We start from the raw sequence: 20,346 nt of genomic DNA, 5'->3' as shown, positions 1-20,346 counted from the left end.
ATCGCGCCATTGCACTCCAGCCTGGGTAACAAGAGCGAAACTCCGTCTCAAAAAAAAAAAAAAAAAAATCAAAAACAAATGGAAGAAACACTAATAATAATAATGGGGAAGGAAAAGACTTTGGGAGGCGACTATGTTAATGCCCCTCACAGTGGTAATGGTTTCACGGTGTACACTCATTCCTAAACTCATCAAGATGCATACATTAAGTAGGTACAGCTTTATAGCTCAGTAATTCCTCAAAAAAGAGGTTAAAATAAAAAACAAACAAACGGAAGAACAAGAAACACGTGATCTCCTCAGTAACCTGCTTAAAGTTGTACTGTCTCAAATCTAATCACAATCACAAGGTCTGTTTTGAACAAACCATTAAATCTTCATTTCAAGTTATTAGTATCTATCAGAACTTTTTTTGAATTTCTGCAAATATGAATAAGTTCAGAAAGTTAAGGTATCTAATTCAGTGAAAACTTTCAGGTACTGTTAAGCTCAAGGCTTAAGGTATTTTCACATTTAATTATATCTTTACATTATTACAGGTAGAAAGCTGTGAAATAATTTGTTCACTATTTCTCCTTGGTAGTGCTGAGGCCAACCACAGCTTGTCTTTAGCTATAATTCTAAATCTACATTATTTTGATCAGTGAAAATGGTTATGAACATTTAAAAAGAGTATATTCACAAGATCATTTACATCACACGTAAAGTCCCACTCTTGTCAGATGACCATGAGGCTCTGGAACGTGTAACAAAGGTTTGACAAGTTTGACTTATTTTATAGTTGTTTGACAAGCTGATGCCAAGAAAAAAGTGTAGAAAAACAGCGCCTTAAAGAATGTCAACAGACTATTTCTACTGGGAATTTTAATTATCATTTACCATAGGCCTCTCTGAAGCAGGCAGGGGAAATGAAGTAGAAAAGAGATAGACACATCTCTTTTTCATTTTTTGTTTCTGTTTTTATTTTTGAGACAGGGTCTCCCTCATTGCCCAGACTGGAGTGCAGTAGCACAATCATGGCTCACTGCAGCCTTGACCTTCTGGGCTCAAGTGATTCTCCCACCTCAGCCTCCCAAGTAGCTGGGACCACAGGCCTGTGCCCATGCACTACCAACCTGGCTAAATTTTTTTTTTTTTTTTTTTAAGATGGGGTTTTACCATGTTGCCCAGACTGGTTTGAAACTCCTGGGCTCAACTGATCTGCCCACCTCGGCTTCCCAAATAAGACACATTTTCTGTTACTTACAAAATATTCTGTTTCTCGAAGACAAGTATGTAGTCAGAACCATGAATATATACCCTAGAACATTTTCTTCTTACATAATAAGCCACACCTTGGGGGAGGGAAAGGCCTCAGAATAAGAGAGGGAAGATTCTTCAGGTGGCTCCAGGAGTTCTGACAGGTTAGGAAAATCACTTATGGTATTCTTAAGACGCGGGTCTGTCCCTGCCTTTCCCTTTTTCCCTTTGAAGGCAACCTTATGACTAGAATGGTTTCTACAGGCCATTTGTATACTTTGGGAGAAATGGCTAAAATGTGGCAAACACACTGAGTGACTGGAAGTTCCCATTTTGCTGGAATCCTAAGCAGAATCCTGCCAGTCAACAGAAAACAACGTGACTGGTACTTAGGATTCTCAGCAATCAGGCGGCTTAAGCCCAGCCCAAAGACCAAGCTGTTAGTACAATTCTACAAAACAAATACAGATTCTAGAAAAGATCTTACAGCAGAAACAACACACATTTCACAATGTGAAATACTTTTCAAAACTAGCAAAGAACTAATGTTCAAAGCTGGAAGTAAAAACTTGAAGGTTCTTATATATACGGTTTTCTCATTCTCAAGCATTCTTTGCACTTGTGACTTACCTGTCAATTATATGCATGTTTACCATCTGCCAAGTTATTGCAATGTTTTCCTCTGAAATTCAACAGAACCCCAAACCCTTAGTATGACTAAAAAAACTCCAAACCCTCCCTTCAGACTATAATTATCTTTCCCTAGATTTCTCAGTCCTTTCTTATTTTTAATATTTTAAATTCTTGAATTTTAAATTGTACATGGATAGCAGGCAATTTATTCACTTTTTAACATCTTTGATATTTTCCTAGAACAGTGTTGTGAACATAAAACAATCAGAACAAAACACATGTCAATGAATGAACTTCCCTGGGAGGAATCTCCTGCTAACATATTACTTCTGTAGACAAGTAGAGGACCATGAATTAACATCTCTGAATTTGCTAGTCTGAACATGGTGGAAAGCAAAAGTTCTTTCCTCAGCTCTTAGTTGATCTGATTAATAATCACTCTGGTATCACCTGACATGCTGCTGATCCAGCCAAATTTTTTTTTTTTTTTTTTAATTTCGGCAGTGAGAGATTTGTTGCCCTTTAAAACATTATAAGCATACTAGTAATCTGTACAAGAAGGAAAGATCCTGGGCAGGTTTACCATCTACAATGATACAGGCAAACCCTATGTTTCCAGACTCACATATTAAATTTACTCATGCTTATTAAAGTATTATTACCTGATAATCTAGGCTTAGCTATTGGCATTGAACATCAAGCATTGGACAGGGAGGATCCTGAATAAGAATTCAAATCCTTTGACCTACTCTGACACTACATTTCTCATCCATGCCTTTATATTTCAACTGCTTTAAAGTACTAAGATGTAGAAGGTCCCTCCATCCATCTACCCCAATGCCGTGGGCACTGCATCTTGCAGGCACATGTCTCTGTGGGCACAAGGGATCACAGAAGCAGCGCTTCTGGAGGGAGGATGCCCTCAAACAACTCTAATTTCAAGTGTGTGCAAAGTCATCCCATGTGAAACACTGTGCTCAAGCCTAAAAGACTCACAAAACGGGAAGAGTCCAATAGGACTCAATCCATAATTTCACCCTTTCACAAATGTTTTGTATTCCAGGCCCCAGAGAGTGTCTGGGAGAGAAACAGAGTAAGACACCCAATCACCCCCTCATAACACATCCACAGACAAGGTATGCCATGGTTTGATTTGAAGATCTGGTTAGCTGTACTACCAGGGGGCATACTCACACGCCAGGTGGAAGAGACACAGGGCACAGTGTCAACCCTGCAGAAATCAGTCCACTTCAGGCATGCGGACCACTCCCAGGGGAAATGGCACAAACGAGCTGGATGAGGTGCACCAAGAATGCACATGTGCAGCTGCCTAGACTGCATTTCCTTCAGAGGACTCCAACTTTCTTTTAAATTAGAAATGTCCTTTTATAGAACATTTAACATTCAGCTTAGGATTTTTACCAAATGCATAAAGCTCATCAGGAGTAGTCAATCCATAATATCTCTGCACCTCTTCTCCAATATCAAGGAGTGAAAAACATGAAGTTATATACAGATGCTTCAAATAAAACAAAAGGCAACTGAGTTTCCCAGATTAAAAAGTGTCAACAATCTGACTATAGGCTGGGTGTGATGGCTCACGCTTGTCATCCCAGCATTTTAGGAGGTCAAGGCAGGCAGATTGCTTCAGCTCACCCTGGCCAACATGGTGAAACCCCCCCCATCTCTACAAAAACAAAAATACAAAAATTAGTCAGGTATGGTGGCATGCGCCCATAGTCCCAGCTACTTGGGAGGCTGTGGTAGAGGACGGCTTGAGCCTGGGAGGTGGAGGTTGCAGTGAGCCAAGATTGCGCCACTGCACTCCAGCCCGGGTGATAGAGCCAGACCTTATCTCAAACAGAACAAAACAAATCTGCCTAAACAAGTACACAAATGTGCATATTAAAATGGTCAGGATGAACAAAGAAAAGAAAATAAATAAGCACAGGCCTACGGCTAGATAGAGGCCAAAGGGATTAAAGCAAAATGATAATTCTCTACGGAGGCCATCCTCCTAGTCTACTGTGGCTTGCATTTCCCTTAACTGTTTTTGCTACATGAGAACATCTGTCTTCTTTTAACCAAGAAATACAATTAGAGAAGAACCAGGGCCAGGAAACCTGAGATAGTGGCAGCTGTTAAATAAAATAGCTGAAGTTTTACTCAGTCAGAAACATTTCATGGGCTAATTTTTGCAAGTAGTCTGAAAATCTGAGTTAAAAAAAAATAATTAGGGCCAGGCTCGGTGGTTCACACCTGTAATCCCAACACTTTGGGAGGCTGAGGTGAATGGATCACTTGAGGTCAGAGTTTGAGCCCAGCCTGGCCAACATGGTAAAACCCCATCTCTACCAAAAAATACAAAAATTAGCTGGGTGTGGTGGCACTTGCCTGTAATCCCAGCTACTCTGGAGACTGAGGCAAGAGAATCACTTGAACTCAGGAGGCAGAGGTTACAGTGAGCCAAGATCACACCACTGCACTCCAGCCTGGGAGACAGAGCAAGACTCCATGTCAATCAATCAATCAATCAATAAAATTAGAAAAAGATGTCCATGTCCTCCCAAAAAGAAACTATGATATGCATAGTTCTCTAAACTTAAGTACTAAAACTTAAACCTCTTAGTCACATTTTAAAAACGTGGTATCTTGTCTTGAACTTTTCATTTTATGTCTTTTTTCAACATTTAAGCCTTTGCTAAAACTAAAAAACTCAGCACCCACAATTAAAACTAACAGTCACAGGTGAGTACGAATTCCACTAGAAACAGACTGGGGACAAACAGGAGAGAATTATCAAAAGGGATGAAAAGATTACCATTATTTTTTCTGGAAATTTCTGGCAAGTCTGCCTGGTGGTACTGAGGTGAGTTTCTTGGCAAATGGTTTTCAGGTAGTTTCTTGGAGGTCTTCAGGGGACAGAGCTCCCGTTCCTTGAACTCGGCTGTGTCCTCTGAAGTTTTAATGTCAGTTTCCTTAGGAAACATACATGTCTGTATTCCCTCCTTCATATTACATTGTGAAGAAGGATTATTGAAAACAATTGTGTTTTTCAGTGTGTTTTCTTCTTTATTCAGTAAGTTTTTGGGAAGGGTGAAATTCTTCTGCAGGTTGACATTTATGTCACTTGCATATTTGAGGTTGATCCAGTTCTCACCCATGGCATCAGTGCAAATGTCCTCTTTAGCAGCAGACAGTGAGCTGTCCAGGGGCGGAGTCTGTTTTTCCTCAGTAGTCATGCTGGTGCTGCTGGCCGCAGCTGTGCTGGTTTTGTGTTTACTGTAATACACTGAGCATTTGTGCTTCTTCTGAGAATGACCATAGGTGGCTGGGCTCCTCTTCGCAGCATTCTGGATCCTGCTTTGGGGAGTGTTCAATGGAAGGCAGTTCTTCCCCCTTCCTTTATCAGAGGGGCCATATGTATCGAGAAAGTTCTTGCAATTGCTTCTGAATTTAAAAAGAAAAACATTTAGCATTAAGGCAAACCAAATCCAACTCTACTTCTCTGCTTCCACATCCATGAGAAAAGGGTAACAATCAGTACTGAGTGTATTAGAAAGTTTTACCTTCCCTTCTTCTAAAGCTCCAGGAGTTTTCTGCCAATGAGAATACCCATCAACTAAGTTCTCACATGGAGACTATCTCATAATGAAAGGAATGGGGTAGCTATTCACATAATGACTTAAAGAAAATTTTATGAAAACAAAATGTGGAATCAAAATTTATATTTACTTAAAATTAAATCAGAAATGAGTAATGTCAAAGGTGAGAAACCGCCCCCACTCCCAACCACGCTATAAGAATTCTTACTTGTAAGAATGGGAGCTGATTACATCCATAGGACCATTGTTTTGCTGGGAAGAAGAGCTAGCATTTTGCCTCTGTCTCGTTTTCATGAATTCCATGAGAATGTACTGTGCTTGTTGGAAGGCTATTAAAATCACACCCAACAGGGACAAACTGAGGAAGAAAGCAACAAGGTTCACTATTGCATGGTTCTGACTGGCATTCAAAAGACCAGTTTCATTACAGAAGAATGGGGAATGATTTACAAGAAACATCTGAAGATGCAGTATTAAAATTCCCTAAGACTTATGATATCATAATTTCTGATGTTCCTTAGAGATTAAAAAAAACACACATACACAAGTTTCCAAAATCGTGCATATTTATAAGCTTGACATTACAATTCCATTTTTATAAAATCACTCAAACAGGGTTATGCTAGTCTTCTCAAATCATCAGTGCATGAGCTAACACAAGTAATATTCATATCATCCACCATGACTGCCTATGAACACACTATATATGGAACAGAACTGTCTCATACTTCTATGTCTGATGACTTTCTTACAATTAGTTTACTATAACCTTAAAGTGTACAAGTGAATATTTCATGTATGTCACAGTTCTCAAAGCATATAACAATTCCACTCAATTCACAAGCTTTGACTATACTTGGGCAGTTTGCATTTTCATGCAACTTGCCTGGATGACTCCTCTACTCAGTGAGAGGAGAACAAGAGAGACAGTAGTGGTTTACCTGACGAAGAAGACCGTGAGCCTCCAAAATGATTCCTCCCAGCTGGGTCCTGGAACCACATCTGCACACAAGGGCAACAGGTGATGAGGGAGAGTCACATTGAGAGTGAAGCGAAATTCTAGGTCCGCTGCGGTTATGAGAGTTAGGTCCCGAATTACCCAGGAAGAGGTAAAGTCTGGAGTGAACCTGAAAATAAAAGAGTCATCTTTATGAACTTTTAATCGTTTTAATTTTAGCCACAAGGCAAAATAATGACAACACATCTTACTTCTACAAAAGAAATATTGACATAAAAACAACGTAAGACATTTTTACATCTTACGTAACACGCTGTTAAGAACACCACAAAACTCATACCAAGTTAAAGCCCAATGCTTACACAATGCTGATATCGCGGGATGCATTTGGGTCCAGGGAAAACTGATGACAGTCCAGCACTTCGAATCCATACCCTTGGCAATTATACCCATTAATTTTCAGAGACAAAACAGTTACAGGAAGAGGTCCAATATTCTCAACTTTAAAGCTCTTTGTAATAGATAAAATTTGCTTGCTGTCTTTCAGTTCTAATGGGGGACCAAAAAAAAGATATTTAGCATATGTGAACTATAAAATTTATTTAAAATAATTTATTGAATCAATATTTATTGAGCAAACCAACCATGATCTATATTACTAAAACGTGAAAAAAAAAATCCAACGTAAGCTCAAAGTATGATTTTTATCTAATTTCCAGAACAATTATAGATTCCACTCTATGATACAACAGAGATACTAAAATAGGCAAGATTTTTCTTAAGTGAAATGCTCTACCAAGATACAAAATTAACCATAATCTCTTCTTTGGTCCTTTACTTTTTAAAGGTTAAAGTTAAAAGTTTGTTCTTCTCAAAAGTCAAATAGTTTGATTTACTACAAGCCACCATATACCCCATGAATCAGGCACAAGAACATGTTCAAGTCCTTCTGTGTAAATCCATCACAGCTGCTAGAAACACAGTTCAAACATGTGCCATACTACTACACAGAGGCAATGCTTGCAAATAAACAAGAACACATTTTATACTGAGTTTGAAAAAAGAAAGGTTATGTCAATTTTTAAATATCCTTGTGAATTATCACATAAGGACTAATATTTTATCTGTTCTACAGGTTTTTTTTTTTTGAGACAGGGTCTCATTCTGTTGCCCAGACTGAAGTGTAGTGGTGAGATCATAGCTCACTGCAGCCTTGAACTTTTGGACTCCAGCAATCCTCTGACCTCAGCCTCCCAAGTAGCTAGGACTACAGGTACATGCCACCACAGCCAGGTAATAGTTTAATTTTGTGTAGAGATGGGGTCTCACTATGTTGAGCAGACTGGCCTTGAACTCCTGGGCTCAAGTAATCCTCCAACCTCAGAAAACTAAAGTGCTGGGATTACAGGCACGAGCTATAACAACAGGTCTGGTTCTATAGTTTTTATATTACTTAATTCTATCATTCAAAGTCAACTCTAAATTACTGAATGAATAAATGGGAAAACAAATATCCTAAAGAAGAATTCTGAATGTAAAATTACTAACAAATCTTTTCTTTTCTTTTTTTGGAGACAGAGTTTTGCTCTGTCACCCAGGCTGGAGTGCAGTGTTACGATATCAGCTCACTGCAGTCTCCACCTTCCAGGTTCAAGCAATTCTCCAGCTTCAGTTGGGATTACAGGCACGTGTCACCATGCCCAGCTAATTTGTATTTTTAGTAGAAACAAGGTTTCACCACGTTAACCAGGCTGGTCTCGAACCCCTGGTCTCAAGTGATCTGCCCACTTTGGCCTTCCAAAGTGCTGGGATTATAGGCATGAGCCACCATGCCTGGCCGCTAATAAATCTTTTCAAATTCAGTGCTCGTTTAGCATAGTTTTCTAAAACAACAACAACAAAATCTATTCAGCCATTAAAATAGTCCTACAAATTTTCCAATGGTTTCACCAACCAGGTTTCTCTGTAGAAAACATACTAAAATGCTTTCTGTGTTTTTATAAAATTAAAAATAGTAATAGGAAAATAAGACAGAATTTACCAAAAGCATTTTACATTGACTGTTTATATCTGTTTCAGATCCTGAGGAGGTTGCTGAAACTAATATAAGTGGTTTAAAGGCATTTCATTCAAACACATGCATAACTTAAAAGTTTTCTAGTGCATGTTAATATATTTTAAAATCTGCACTGTCTGATACAGTAGCCACTAGACACATGCAGCCATTTAAACTTAATTAAAATAAATTTTAAATTAACTTCAACAGTCACAGCAGTTATTTTTATTTTTGGTTTTGCTTTTTTCTGAGACAGGTCTCACTTTGTCGCCCAGGCCGGAGTGCAAGTGGCATGCTCATAGCTCACTGCAGCCTGGATCTCCTGGGCTCAATCAATCCTCCCACCTCAGCATCCTAATTGGGACTACAGGAATGTGCCATGATGCCAAGCTAATTTTCTATTATTCTTAGTAGAGATGAGGTCTTGCTTTGTTGCCCAGGCTGGTCTCAAATTCCTGAGCTCAAGAGACCCTTCCACCTTGGACTCCCAAAGTGTTGGGATTACAGGCGTGAGCCACCACGCCCAGCAACTAGTTATATTTAAAGACTTCTTTTCTTTTTTGAAATAAAGTCCTGCTCTTATAGCTCAGGCTGGAGTGCACTGGTGTGATCTTGGCTCACTGCAACCTCTGCCTCCCGGGTTCAAGCGATTCTCCTGCCTCAGCCTCCCAAGTAGCTGGGATTACAGGCATGTGACACCACATCTGGCTAATTTTTGTATTTTTAGTAGAGACAGGGTTTCACCACATTGGCCAGGCTGGTCTTGAACTCCTAACCTCAGGTGATTTGTCCACCTCAGCCTCCCAAAGTGCTGGGATTACAGGTATAAGCCACCATGCCTGACTATTTTTTTTTTTGTTTTGTTTTGTTTTGTTTTGTTTTGTTTTTTTTGAGACGGAGTTTCGCTCTTGTTACCCAGGCTGGAGTGCAATGGCGCGATCTCGGCTCACCGCAACCTCCGTCTCCTGGGTTCAGGCAATTCTCCTGCCTCAGCCTCCTGAGTAGCTGGGATTACAGGCACGCACCACCATGCCCAGCTAATTTCTTTTTGTATTTTTAGTAGAGACGGGGTTTCACCGTGTTGACCAGGATGGCCTCGATCTCTTGACCTCGTGATCCGCCCGCCTCGGCCTCCCAAAGTGCTGGGATTACAGGCTTGAGCCACCGCGCCCGGCCCGCCTGACTATTTTTAAAGACTTCTTAACCACATGTGGCTAGCGGCTACTGTCTTTGATGACACAGATACAGAATATTTTCATCATCACAAAAAGTGCTATTGGTTAGCACACTTTTAATCTTTTCTCCACCATTTCAGTGATTTTCTGTGATTAGGTAACTGACAGCCAAATTAACTGCTTCGCGTATTTATTTTAAATATTTAACACTACTCTGATAATTTAGCAATTACACAATCTTTTTTCCCTCTATATCTTTTTTGTTTGTTTGTTTTAGAGAGGGGGTCTTGCTATGTTGCTCAGGTTGGCCTCAAACTCCTGAGCTCAAGTGATTCTCCCAACTTTACCTCTTGAGAGGCTGGGACTCCAGGTGCTGGTATGGTTTGGGTCTGTGTCCCCACCAAAATGTCATGTTCAATTGTAATCCCCAATGTTGGTGGTGGGGCCTGATGGGAGGTCATTGGATCACGGGGGTGGTTTCTCATGGTTTAGCACCATCCCCCGTCCATGCTGTCTTTGTGATAGTGAGTTACCATGAAATCTGGTTGTTTAAAAGTGTGTGGGACCTCCTCCTCTCTTGTGCTCCTGCTCCGGCCATGTAAGATGTGCCTACTTTCCCTTCATCTTCTGTCATAATTGTAAATTTCCTGAGACTTCCCTAGAAGCTGAGCAGATGCCAGCATCATGCTTCCTGTACAGCCTGCAGACCCATGAGCCAATTAAACCTTTTTTGTTCATAAATTACCCAGTCTCAGGAAATTTCTTTATAGCAATAAGAGAACAGGCTAATAAAGGCCTGCACCACCATCTAGCTTATGTCTATTGTCTAAATTGAGTTAAATATCTAAAGATACCACTCTAATCCAGAGGTAATGGCCTATATATGCTCAAATGTTTACCTAATTTAATTATTTGCATCAATGCAATGAATTTACTATAAATTTTTAGAATTTAGAATTTAAAATTTTGAAATTTTAGAATTTAAAAGTTAGAATTTATAGAACCCTTTCACTCTCAGCTTTAATGCCAACCTCCCCTGTCAGTGTGCCATGCCTATGAACTCACGTCTACGGCAGTCCATCAGCGTGGACTCGGGCACCTTAAATCGGAGTGAGCCTCCTGCACCAGGAAGTCTTCCACCCACTTTCAATAACTCCCTCGCTCCAAATCCTTCCACACCGATCATGTCGATAACAGTCAAGTTATTCCTGTAGTGAAAGGAGATGCAAATAAAAACACATTACCATGGAGTCACAAGGGGCAAAGCGCTTGAACTTAAATATTCCAAGTTAGCATGAACATTCTTAAACTTTTTTGAAGTTTTAAAAAAGAAAATCGATTTAAATAGTGTGGCATCTTCTTCCATCTCACAGAATAAGGCTGCAGCCACAGGCAAGGGAAGCCACCACTGCCAAGCACCCGAGTGAGCTGACTGCAGCAAGATTGTGCAAACGATGATGGCCTCCTTCTAAATACAGCTCACACACGTAGCCCCATATATTTTTATAATAACTAGGAACCAGTATAGTGATCAGACATTCAAGAGAAAACAAAGCTGAAGAAATAAAGTGGAGGACACAGGCAAACACTAATACATTTAGACAAAATGATGAAACATATTTACAAAGTCAATTAAGGTGTTTTTATAGTAATTGTAAGAAATTCTGCCCTAGGGATGATTCTAGAAATAAAATTCTACTGTTTCTTTTGAAGTGAAGATTTAAAATTTCACCCCATAAATAATATGTATCTAGTCAGGTTTTTAATTAGTCAAATAGTAATTCAAACTAGCATGTGTCTTTTCATTAACTGAAGTTCCAGGGCAAAAAGTTGGAAATAATTTTTATTTTTTTTAATTTTTATTTATTTACTTATGAGACAGGATCTTGCTCTACCACCTAGGCTGGAGTATAGCGGCATGATTATGGCTCACTGCAGCCTCAACTTCCCAGGCTCATGCAATTCTCCTAACTCAGCCTTCCAAGTAGCTGGGGCCACAGGCAAGCATCACTATGCCCATTTAATACTTTGTATTTTTGTAGAGGTGAGGTTTCACCACATTGCCCAGGCTGATCTCAAATTCCTGGGCTCAAATGATCTGCCTGCCTCAGCCTCCCAAAGTGCTAGGATTGCAAGCATAAGCCACTATACCTGGCCTGGAAATGATTTTTAAATGATGCAAGTTGGAGTGAAGCTCACGCCTCATAAATATTATAGAAGAGAATTCATTTTACTTTTGTAATTGTATAGAATACATTGAAATATCTTTACATCTTTAAAGGACTAAAAAGCTTTTATTAACCATTTAAAAACCTTTTAAGGGATGGGGTGTTATTTACAGAACAGAAACTATCAAAAGTAAATTAACTTCTATGAAAAATTTAGACTTTCAAGTCTGAGATAGTTCAACCTGGATGAAATAAAGTTTGTCTAGGACCTTATTTCTTCAATGAAGAGTCGGTTTAAATGAAACACTAAGTCAAAAAAAAAGGAGAATTTAAAAACAAAACAAAAAAAATGAAGAAACAGAAAAAAAGAAATTCTTACAGGACATTAAGTATCTTTAGTTAAAACGCTTAATGAATAAACTCAAGAACTTTAACATATTTTTTTCTTAGTATCATTCATTTATCCAAGAACAAACTTACATATTAAAGAAAATCTGAATAATAAATTTTTTGCCAGGTGATCTGATTCTACAAGTTTTTTAAAAAAATAACTCAAATGTGGCCGGGCACAGTGGCTCACGCCTGTAATCCCAGCACTTTGGGAGGCTGAAGTAGGCAGATCATGAGGTCAAGAGATTGAGACCAACCTGGCCAACATGGTGAAACCCCGTCTCTACTAAAAATACAAAAATTAGCCAGGCTACTCAGGAGGCTGAGGCAGGAGAATCGCCTGAACCCAGGAGGTGGAGGTTACAGTAAGCCAAGATCATGCCACTGCACTCCAGTCTGGGTGACAGAGTGAAACTCTGTCTCGAAAAAAAAANAAAAAAAAAAGAAAAAAAGAAAAAAAAAAAACCTCAAATGTCATTTATTAAAAATTAAACTTGTGTTAGACTTCTCACTAATGCAGAGCCTCAACATACATCTGTATTTGCTATAAATTTTTTAAAGACTCTCAAGACTACCTAAAGATGAAAACAATTTAAAAATAAAACACATTTAGCATGCTTAAATCAGTTAGCAGTAACTCATTTCAAAGGAAGAAAAGGAATAAAAAGAGCCAATAGGCTCAGTGAAACACCTTTTCTGTTGTACATTGGACTACTGAGAATTTCAGCAGCAAAAAGAGATGAAAGTGATATGTTTGTCAAATACTAAAGACTGAAAATATCTACCGCAGTGCTTTAGTGATCTTTCTATGCTAAGGGCAGAGGAGTAGATCTATGTATGAGAGTGTGTTCTGCCTTTTGAGACAGCACTGAATGAGGTGCTGTGTGGAAAGCACTACCCCTCCTGGAGACACGCGCGCACACTCCCTATTGGAGAAGAGAGGAGACTAGGGCCCTGGAGGTTACATGTCAAGCCTCCAGTGACCTCTTTCTCAGCTCCCACCTCTTCTTACCCTGCAACACAGCCTTAATCCTGAAGGTCTGATTGAGAAGCAAATGTCAACTATCAGCCAAGGAGATTTACACAGATGAGTCAGCGAGAAAGAAACATTCTACAACAGGAACACACCTACCGGATTAGTATGAGTGAGGTAACTTTTCCATAGTCAGTGGGCGTGAAAACTACACCAACCCTTTTCATTTCCAAAGGCTGCAAATGTAAGTGGAGGATGCCAAACCTGGATTCCTCAGAATGCATAGCCTGCAAATTAATAACAAATTCAATGAAACAATGTCATACTCCTAGAGAGCAGGCTTCCATGGTCAGTCAGTAAGTGCATCCTGTAGTTTAAACATGATTGCTTTTCCTTTAATATCCAGATTTGACCATACTGATCGACATGTTTGAACTTGCTGATCCTGAGAGTTCACTCCAATAAACAGCTTCTGAGCCATAACTAAGAAATATAGGCAGAGGCTACAGGACAACCTGACAAAGATGCTGGAAGGGGATTTGCTTCCTGGTTTGGATGGAAGCTGGGGCTAGAAGTTTTCTACACGAAGATGCTTTGAATGTAAAACACCAGTCAGAAAACAGATCCCACAGGCTCTGCTTGAATGCTAAAGCAATCTGACAAGACCACCCACCCACCACTGGACAACCCAAAGATCTCTTCGTATAAATTTTATATTGAATTTAAGTTTATATAGAAATCATCTTTTTTATATTTCATATCTCCAGTCAGAAGAAACATTTTGATTCATTCATATCTTCCTCTATTTTCTCCAAGATGTCTTTGTTTTTCTACATAAAACTTGTGCTCTAAATTTAGTATCCAAGATTTAATTCTTTTTATCTTTGTGATAAGTGGATTTTCCCTCTTCCCACTGCTTTTTCTAGCTCAATCTCACTAAAAACAATGCATAATTTCTTAGCGCTCTTATATAATCTGAAGAACATTATTTTTCTTTCCTATGTTTTTAGTTTTTATCTTTCAATTATTGCTAGTGTTACCCATGCCACCTAGAAAAAAGAAATAGTAATAGTATTTGATTATTTGACTCATTTTCATTAGAATTATGAACTCCATGAAGGAAGAAACCTTGCTTTATACAAATAATATGAATGCTGAATTTAAAAGCTGCTGACTTTTGGTGTTAAACTTACAGTAAAAACAGTACCTCTATTAAATGGTTCTCATATGCCAGGCACTGAAATTTTTAGGGTATATAAAAAATTCCAATGCTCTTAACCAAAGAAATTATGTTATATCTAAAAGCAAATCAACAAAATCAAAATGCGAGAAGTTTTTCTTTACATGATGAAGAATTCTAATAACAATTGTGAGTTAAATTTTAATTCAGTGTTTTCAAGGCACTAATATTAACTATTCCTTTCATCAATGTACTAAATTAAGAATAGTAATAATTTCCCTTATCCCAAAATGTATACTATTTCTTGGGGAAAATAATCAGTTGTAGATAAAAGCTTTTTCCAAATGAGTTGCATCATTTGTTCACATCTAAATAGAATATTTAGATTTAAAATAAATGGGCATTATTTTTGGAATTTCAAGCTATACATATTTCGATACCAATGAGGCAAGATATCACTTAGTATTTTGGACTAATTATTTTGAATAGCCTTGAAGATCTCCTGGTGGAGAAAACGAGAGGGAGAGAAACCGGCAGGCTCACTAACAAGAGTAAGACCACACCTGGGTGCAAGGCTTCACCCCCTATTGCTGCCTCACACTTAAGAAAAGAGAGTCTGCTGGTAATGGGTTATCTGGGTCTTCCTCCTTCTGTTACTGAAATTAATCTGGAGCCAACAGTATATTTTTGGAAGGACAAAGATAAAGAAGAAAACAACCAAGGTGCTTAAATATGTGTGCGTAGTAATCCGCATATGTGAGTTTATAAGTGTATGTGTGTATTTTTTGTCAACAGATGCTTCACTTTTGAACTGATCTCAAACACAGGATACCTGTAAGGCCAACACTCAGCTATGCACAAACAGCCACCGAATGACTGAGTGGAAACTGAGAAGTAAGGCTGCCAAGTCCCCAGGCAAACAGCATCCTCACCGCATGACATGTTTACTCCTATTCCTAAGTATTTGGGCAAGACCTCATGATTGCCCACAGGCTTAAGAATTTTAGAGTTGTCTTTTTTTATAGATAAGGTAAACATCACAGTGACTTGCTAAAAACAGGAACACAGTTTAGTAAGAGAAGATTTTTTGTTAATGTATTTGTTTTTACCTTATCTTGCCCTAAAAAAGAATTTGCGGGCCAAGGAGTCTTAAGAGAATTATAAATTCTGGGGTCTCAAGTTTCACGGTTTTATACAAAGCTCTGTTCAACTGTTAATTCTTTACTCACATGATTCTAAATCATCAAATTAAAATGATTCACAGGCTAACATAAACCCAACTCCTACGGCATTTGTTAACTGGAAAAATCTGCTATATGTTGTTAATGCCTCGAGATCAAAATAAAAGAGCCATATACAGTACATAAAAGACATTTTAAACATAAATCAGTGAGGCCTGTATGTTCATGTATCTAGTTTGTCGGCATTCTTTTTTCTGTTTTAGGATAACATCCTACCGGGTAAGGGCAAGCTTTGGTGAGCTGGAATTCACCAGTTGTGAAATTAATCATCTGCATATCAGTGCCAAACCTATAAGGAAAAAAGCAAATGATTAAAATGCACTCACATCTGCCAATAAAGGTTTAATAAGTGTGTGCACGTACATACATTTATACATAGGTATGTGTTTGTGCACACACATACACACAAAATTCATCCCATCCTGTCACCACTGTGTCCCAGCTCCATCCCACATTCCCACCCTCATATCTGCCATATTGTCAATGATCAATAAATATTGCTAAATGAATGACTTTGGCATCACAGGATATAAGGAAGCATATGGTGACAGAAGCTCTAAATAATATGAAGCAATTTTTTTCCAAATGGTTCACAGCTATGGAAGCTCAAAAAAAGTGACCCTCAACCAAAGGCAATTTTGTCTCACAGGAAACACTGGGCAACATCTGGAGACATGTTTGGTTGTCATAGCTGAGGAAGTCCTACTGGCATCCAGTGGGTAGAAGCCAGGAATGCTGCTAAACATCCTTCCACACACAAGATGGCCCCTCCCATCCCACCAAACAGAACAGTAGAATTATCTGGTCCAAAACGCCAATACTGCGAACGCTGAGAACTCCTGGGATAAGGGTGGATCTTATTGAACGAGAAGCCAGAAACATTCTAAGTAAAACTGTGATTGCGTAAAAATAAGATATAACAGACATGAACTAATTATCATCTTATCCTATTTAAAGCTAGACAAGAATATACATTCAGCCCTCTGCATCTGCAGGTTCCACACCTGCAGGCTCAGCCAGCCACAGGTGTAGAACCCTGAAATAAGGAGGGCCAATTTTTCCACCAATGGATTTAAAGGACTTGAACATCCTCGGGATTTTAGTATCCAAGGGGGTACTGGATGGCCCTCCATACTAATATTTTTTAAAGATGGTGGCTTATACCTACAAAATATTACTTGTTTTCATTCTAAATGGAAAGTGATAAATATCGCCTTTAGCAGATATGGAGGGCCAACTGGACTAAAACACTATACTTATTTCTTATGCTGCCCAGAAATCATCATGATTGAGAGTCTAAATTTTAGGAGTGTATGTGAAAAAACATGATAAAGATTCCCTAACTAAAGAAAAAAAAATGTTCTGTTGGTTAGTAGACTATGGGTTAACACTGGAGATGCCACATAACACACAGAGCCAGGCAGTTCCATCAGATCACATACACCAAGGGGCAGGGTGCCCAAGGTCCATGAGCTAATTGGTTAATACTGTGTCCATATCCACACACAGGTCCTGGTTGATAAAGTGTAGGACATTAAGTAATTCTGAGTCTTCCCAGTACTTCCTAAACTGCCCCTCAGAAAAAAAGTCTTCATACCATCTGTGGAGCAGGTGCACTACGGCTTCGGGTTGAGGGTACAAGGAGAGGGGCAGGAGCTGCAAGGAGACTGGCCGAGAGGACGGGTTCTGCACCACAAAGTACTTGACCTAGGTGTGAGGAAAGAAAAGTTAAAACCCCAAGAAGGACATAGCATCCCTCCTGAGATATCCTGGCTAAAAGGGCATAACCTAATCATGAGGAAACATCACGTAATGCCAATCAAGAAAGATCACAGGAAATAAAGCATGGCCAGCATGCTTCAAAAATATCTATGTCATAAAAGGCAAAGAACGGGTGGGGAAGATTAAAGGAGACTACAAAAACCTGCTGATGCAATAAGAAATACTGGACTGGATTCTGAACCAGAAAAAAAAATGCTAGGAAGTATGACAGTGGGATCTCTGAAAACACTTGATCTACATATCTGGATACATGTAGTAATACAGTGTGTATATATAATATATATATATTATATATACACACACACACTTCACATATATACTACATATACATACTATGTATATACTACATATATACATACTACATATATACTGTAGATTAAATAACAGCATCATGATTAATGTTACATTTTCTGATTTTGATCATTATATTCTGGTTCAGAAAAAAGCCCTTGTTCTTAAATAATTCACACTGAAAGTTAAAGAGGGCATAATGTCTGACACTCGGATGGCTCACAAAGATACACATCTGCAGAAAGAGAAAAAATGTTAAAGCAAGTGTGGCAAACATTAAAAACTGATGAATCTTTGCAAAAAGTAATTAGGAGCTCCTATACTACTTTTGAAACTTTTCTCTAAGTTGAAATCTTTTCAAAATAAAAAATTAAACAAACAAAAGACAGCCTGAGGACGTCATCCCTTAGAAAATCCATGAGCACCTGATAAGGCATAATTCATATCACATGTGGTGTAGAGTTCTTAGCCATGAGACTTATGAGACATAAATGGAAGTCTGCTGGAGGCACCTCCTTCCCTTTACCCAGTCTTCCTGCCACCAGAGCTGGACGAGAGAGGCACAGACAAGCACAAAAGCCAACACACTAAGGATGGACAGCAGACAGGGAGAGGAGCCTCAGTCCCTGATGGCAACACACAGAGTGCAACCTGACTCACTCTGGACTTCTCCCCTTTGGGCTTCTTGTTATAAAACGATTCCTAATTAAGCCAGTCAAGATTTTCTCTGCTGTCTGCAGTTGAGTACTTCCTTAACTGACACATTTATGGAGTGTACATTCAATTCAAAGTCTATTTGTTTCATGCATTTTCAGTCTGCTTAGAATTTTACTGCTCATCTAGTTCTTTTGAACATCTCCTTAATTTTGGCTCTGCAACAGTAGCTCAAGGTGGAAATTATCTGGTATTTTGAAGACTCGAGCACTGGGAAGTCACTGACAAAGAGATGAAAAGACACACTGTCCTCACCACGCTGCTCCTCAGGGCAGTTGCGCTGAAGTTTAACACAAGGCCAGGCTCTGCAACCAAACGAGGCAAAAAGAAAGCAAAGGACTCTGACTCCTTGGATTTCTTCAAGTGAGCAAATCGAGTTGTTCCCAAAACATTCTTCCTGTTTAATTGATAAAGAAACTATTATGAAAAATAGTTTTCATATCTAAAAATTTAATATTTAATAATTTTGATATTTAGGGAAATCACTAAATACTATTCCCACTTAAAGGAAAGAGAGTCTTGGGGAAATGGTTTATTCTAGGTCTCGGGGTGAGAAAGCACAAGACTGACCCTAGAATGCTCTGTTTTACTAGAAAGCAAGGAAGCACTCAAAGAACAACAGGAACATGTCAAAGGGTTCCCGCAAGCCAAATCTGGAACAATTTATCATCAAAAATAATAGTGATGGTAAGAGAATACAACACTGCAACTAAAGAATTACAGTGATGCTTAAAAACAAGACAAACACTCTTAAAATTATATATGTATATGTGTGTGTGTACATATATATATATATATGAACAAAATAATCAGAAACATCATTTTGCAGCCAACAGTCTAACAAGTGATTTTGGCAAGGATTATCAATAAATACTAAAACCATGGGGTGAAATATCCTTAGGGAACAGGTCATTTATATGCTATCAAATTATCACAGCACAGATTTATTAATTACACAAGGACAAAGGTATGTACAATGGAGAGTTCTGTCACTCATCACCTAAACCAAGTGACTCAACTTAGCAATGCCAATAATGGAAGCGACGTTTATGTACCTCCTGATGAGATGAAATAATACACACACAGGACCAACCAGGTAACTCATATTCCTGCCAAACACATTTAACCAGAACATGAACTTGAGGAAGCAATCAGAAAAATCCGGAGTGTGAAATGTTTTATAAAACAACTGGCCTGAACTTTTAAAAAGTATTAACATAATGAAAGCTGATGAGAGGTAGGAACACCAGTCTAAGAAAACTAAGAAAACATGACAACCAAATGCAATGCATAGCTCTTCAATAGATTCTGGATTAAAAGAAAGGGAAAAGAAAAAAGCAGCTATAATGAACACTATCAGATCAACTAGGGAAAATTTTAACACAGGCTGTATATTAAACAATATAAATGAATGCCAAGTTTGTTAGATATGCAATGGTAGCACAGTTACATATAAGAAAATATTCTCCTTAGGAAATAAAGAATTTCCTAATAAAAGTATTGAGAGTTGACATATGACATCTATAGCTCCCTTTCCATGACTGGCAAAAAGTCTGTGTGTGTTTCTGTGTGTTTTTCATATTTTGTGTATATGAGTGTACACACACATAGAAACACACACAGACGAAGTGATAAAATATGAACAACTGGTGAACAAAATCTAGATGAGGAATATTTGAGTACTCACTGCACTCACTATCCTCAACTTCTGAGGATAGTGAAATTTGTCAAAATTAAAAGCTGGAGAGAAATATCAATCACTAGAAATTAAGGACTGTAATGTCAATAAAATATTGTGTACAGTGATCCCCTACCCACAGTCTTGCTTTCCAAAGCTTCAGTTACCTGTGGTCAACTAGGGTCTGAAAATATTAAATGAAAAATTCCAGGGCCAGGCGCAGTGGCTCACGCCTGTAATCCCAGCACTTTGGGAGGCCGAGG

The 20,346-nt window shown here is 38.6% G+C and overlaps 1 protein-coding gene across 4 annotated transcripts in view; it reads right to left on the bottom strand.

Moving 5' to 3' along the window:
• The window catches only part of TMEM131L (transmembrane 131 like), a 177,109-nt gene that overhangs the window by 31,371 nt on the left and 125,392 nt on the right, over window positions 1–20,346 (bottom strand). For all 4 annotated transcript variants that reach the window (XM_017498782.2, XM_017498784.2, XM_017498783.2 and 1 more), the window contains exons 17-25: window positions 18,661–18,802; window positions 17,216–17,325; window positions 15,835–15,907; window positions 13,357–13,484; window positions 10,732–10,874; window positions 6,798–6,984; window positions 6,419–6,604; window positions 5,686–5,835; window positions 4,694–5,322 (exon numbers count right to left, since the gene is read on the bottom strand). In XM_017498782.2, the coding sequence (XP_017354271.1) occupies window positions 4,694–5,322; window positions 5,686–5,835; window positions 6,419–6,604; window positions 6,798–6,984; window positions 10,732–10,874; window positions 13,357–13,484; window positions 15,835–15,907; window positions 17,216–17,325; window positions 18,661–18,802 (1,748 nt within the window). The remainder of the gene's footprint in view (window positions 1–4,693; window positions 5,323–5,685; window positions 5,836–6,418; window positions 6,605–6,797; window positions 6,985–10,731; window positions 10,875–13,356; window positions 13,485–15,834; window positions 15,908–17,215; window positions 17,326–18,660; window positions 18,803–20,346) is intronic.

The sequence above is a fragment of the Cebus imitator genome, unplaced genomic scaffold (genome assembly GCF_001604975.1).
Source record: "Cebus imitator isolate Cc_AM_T3 unplaced genomic scaffold, Cebus_imitator-1.0 Scaffold251, whole genome shotgun sequence".
Classification (NCBI taxonomy): domain Eukaryota; kingdom Metazoa; phylum Chordata; class Mammalia; order Primates; family Cebidae; genus Cebus; species Cebus imitator.
This window is presented reverse-complemented; position numbering and strand designations above follow the sequence as displayed.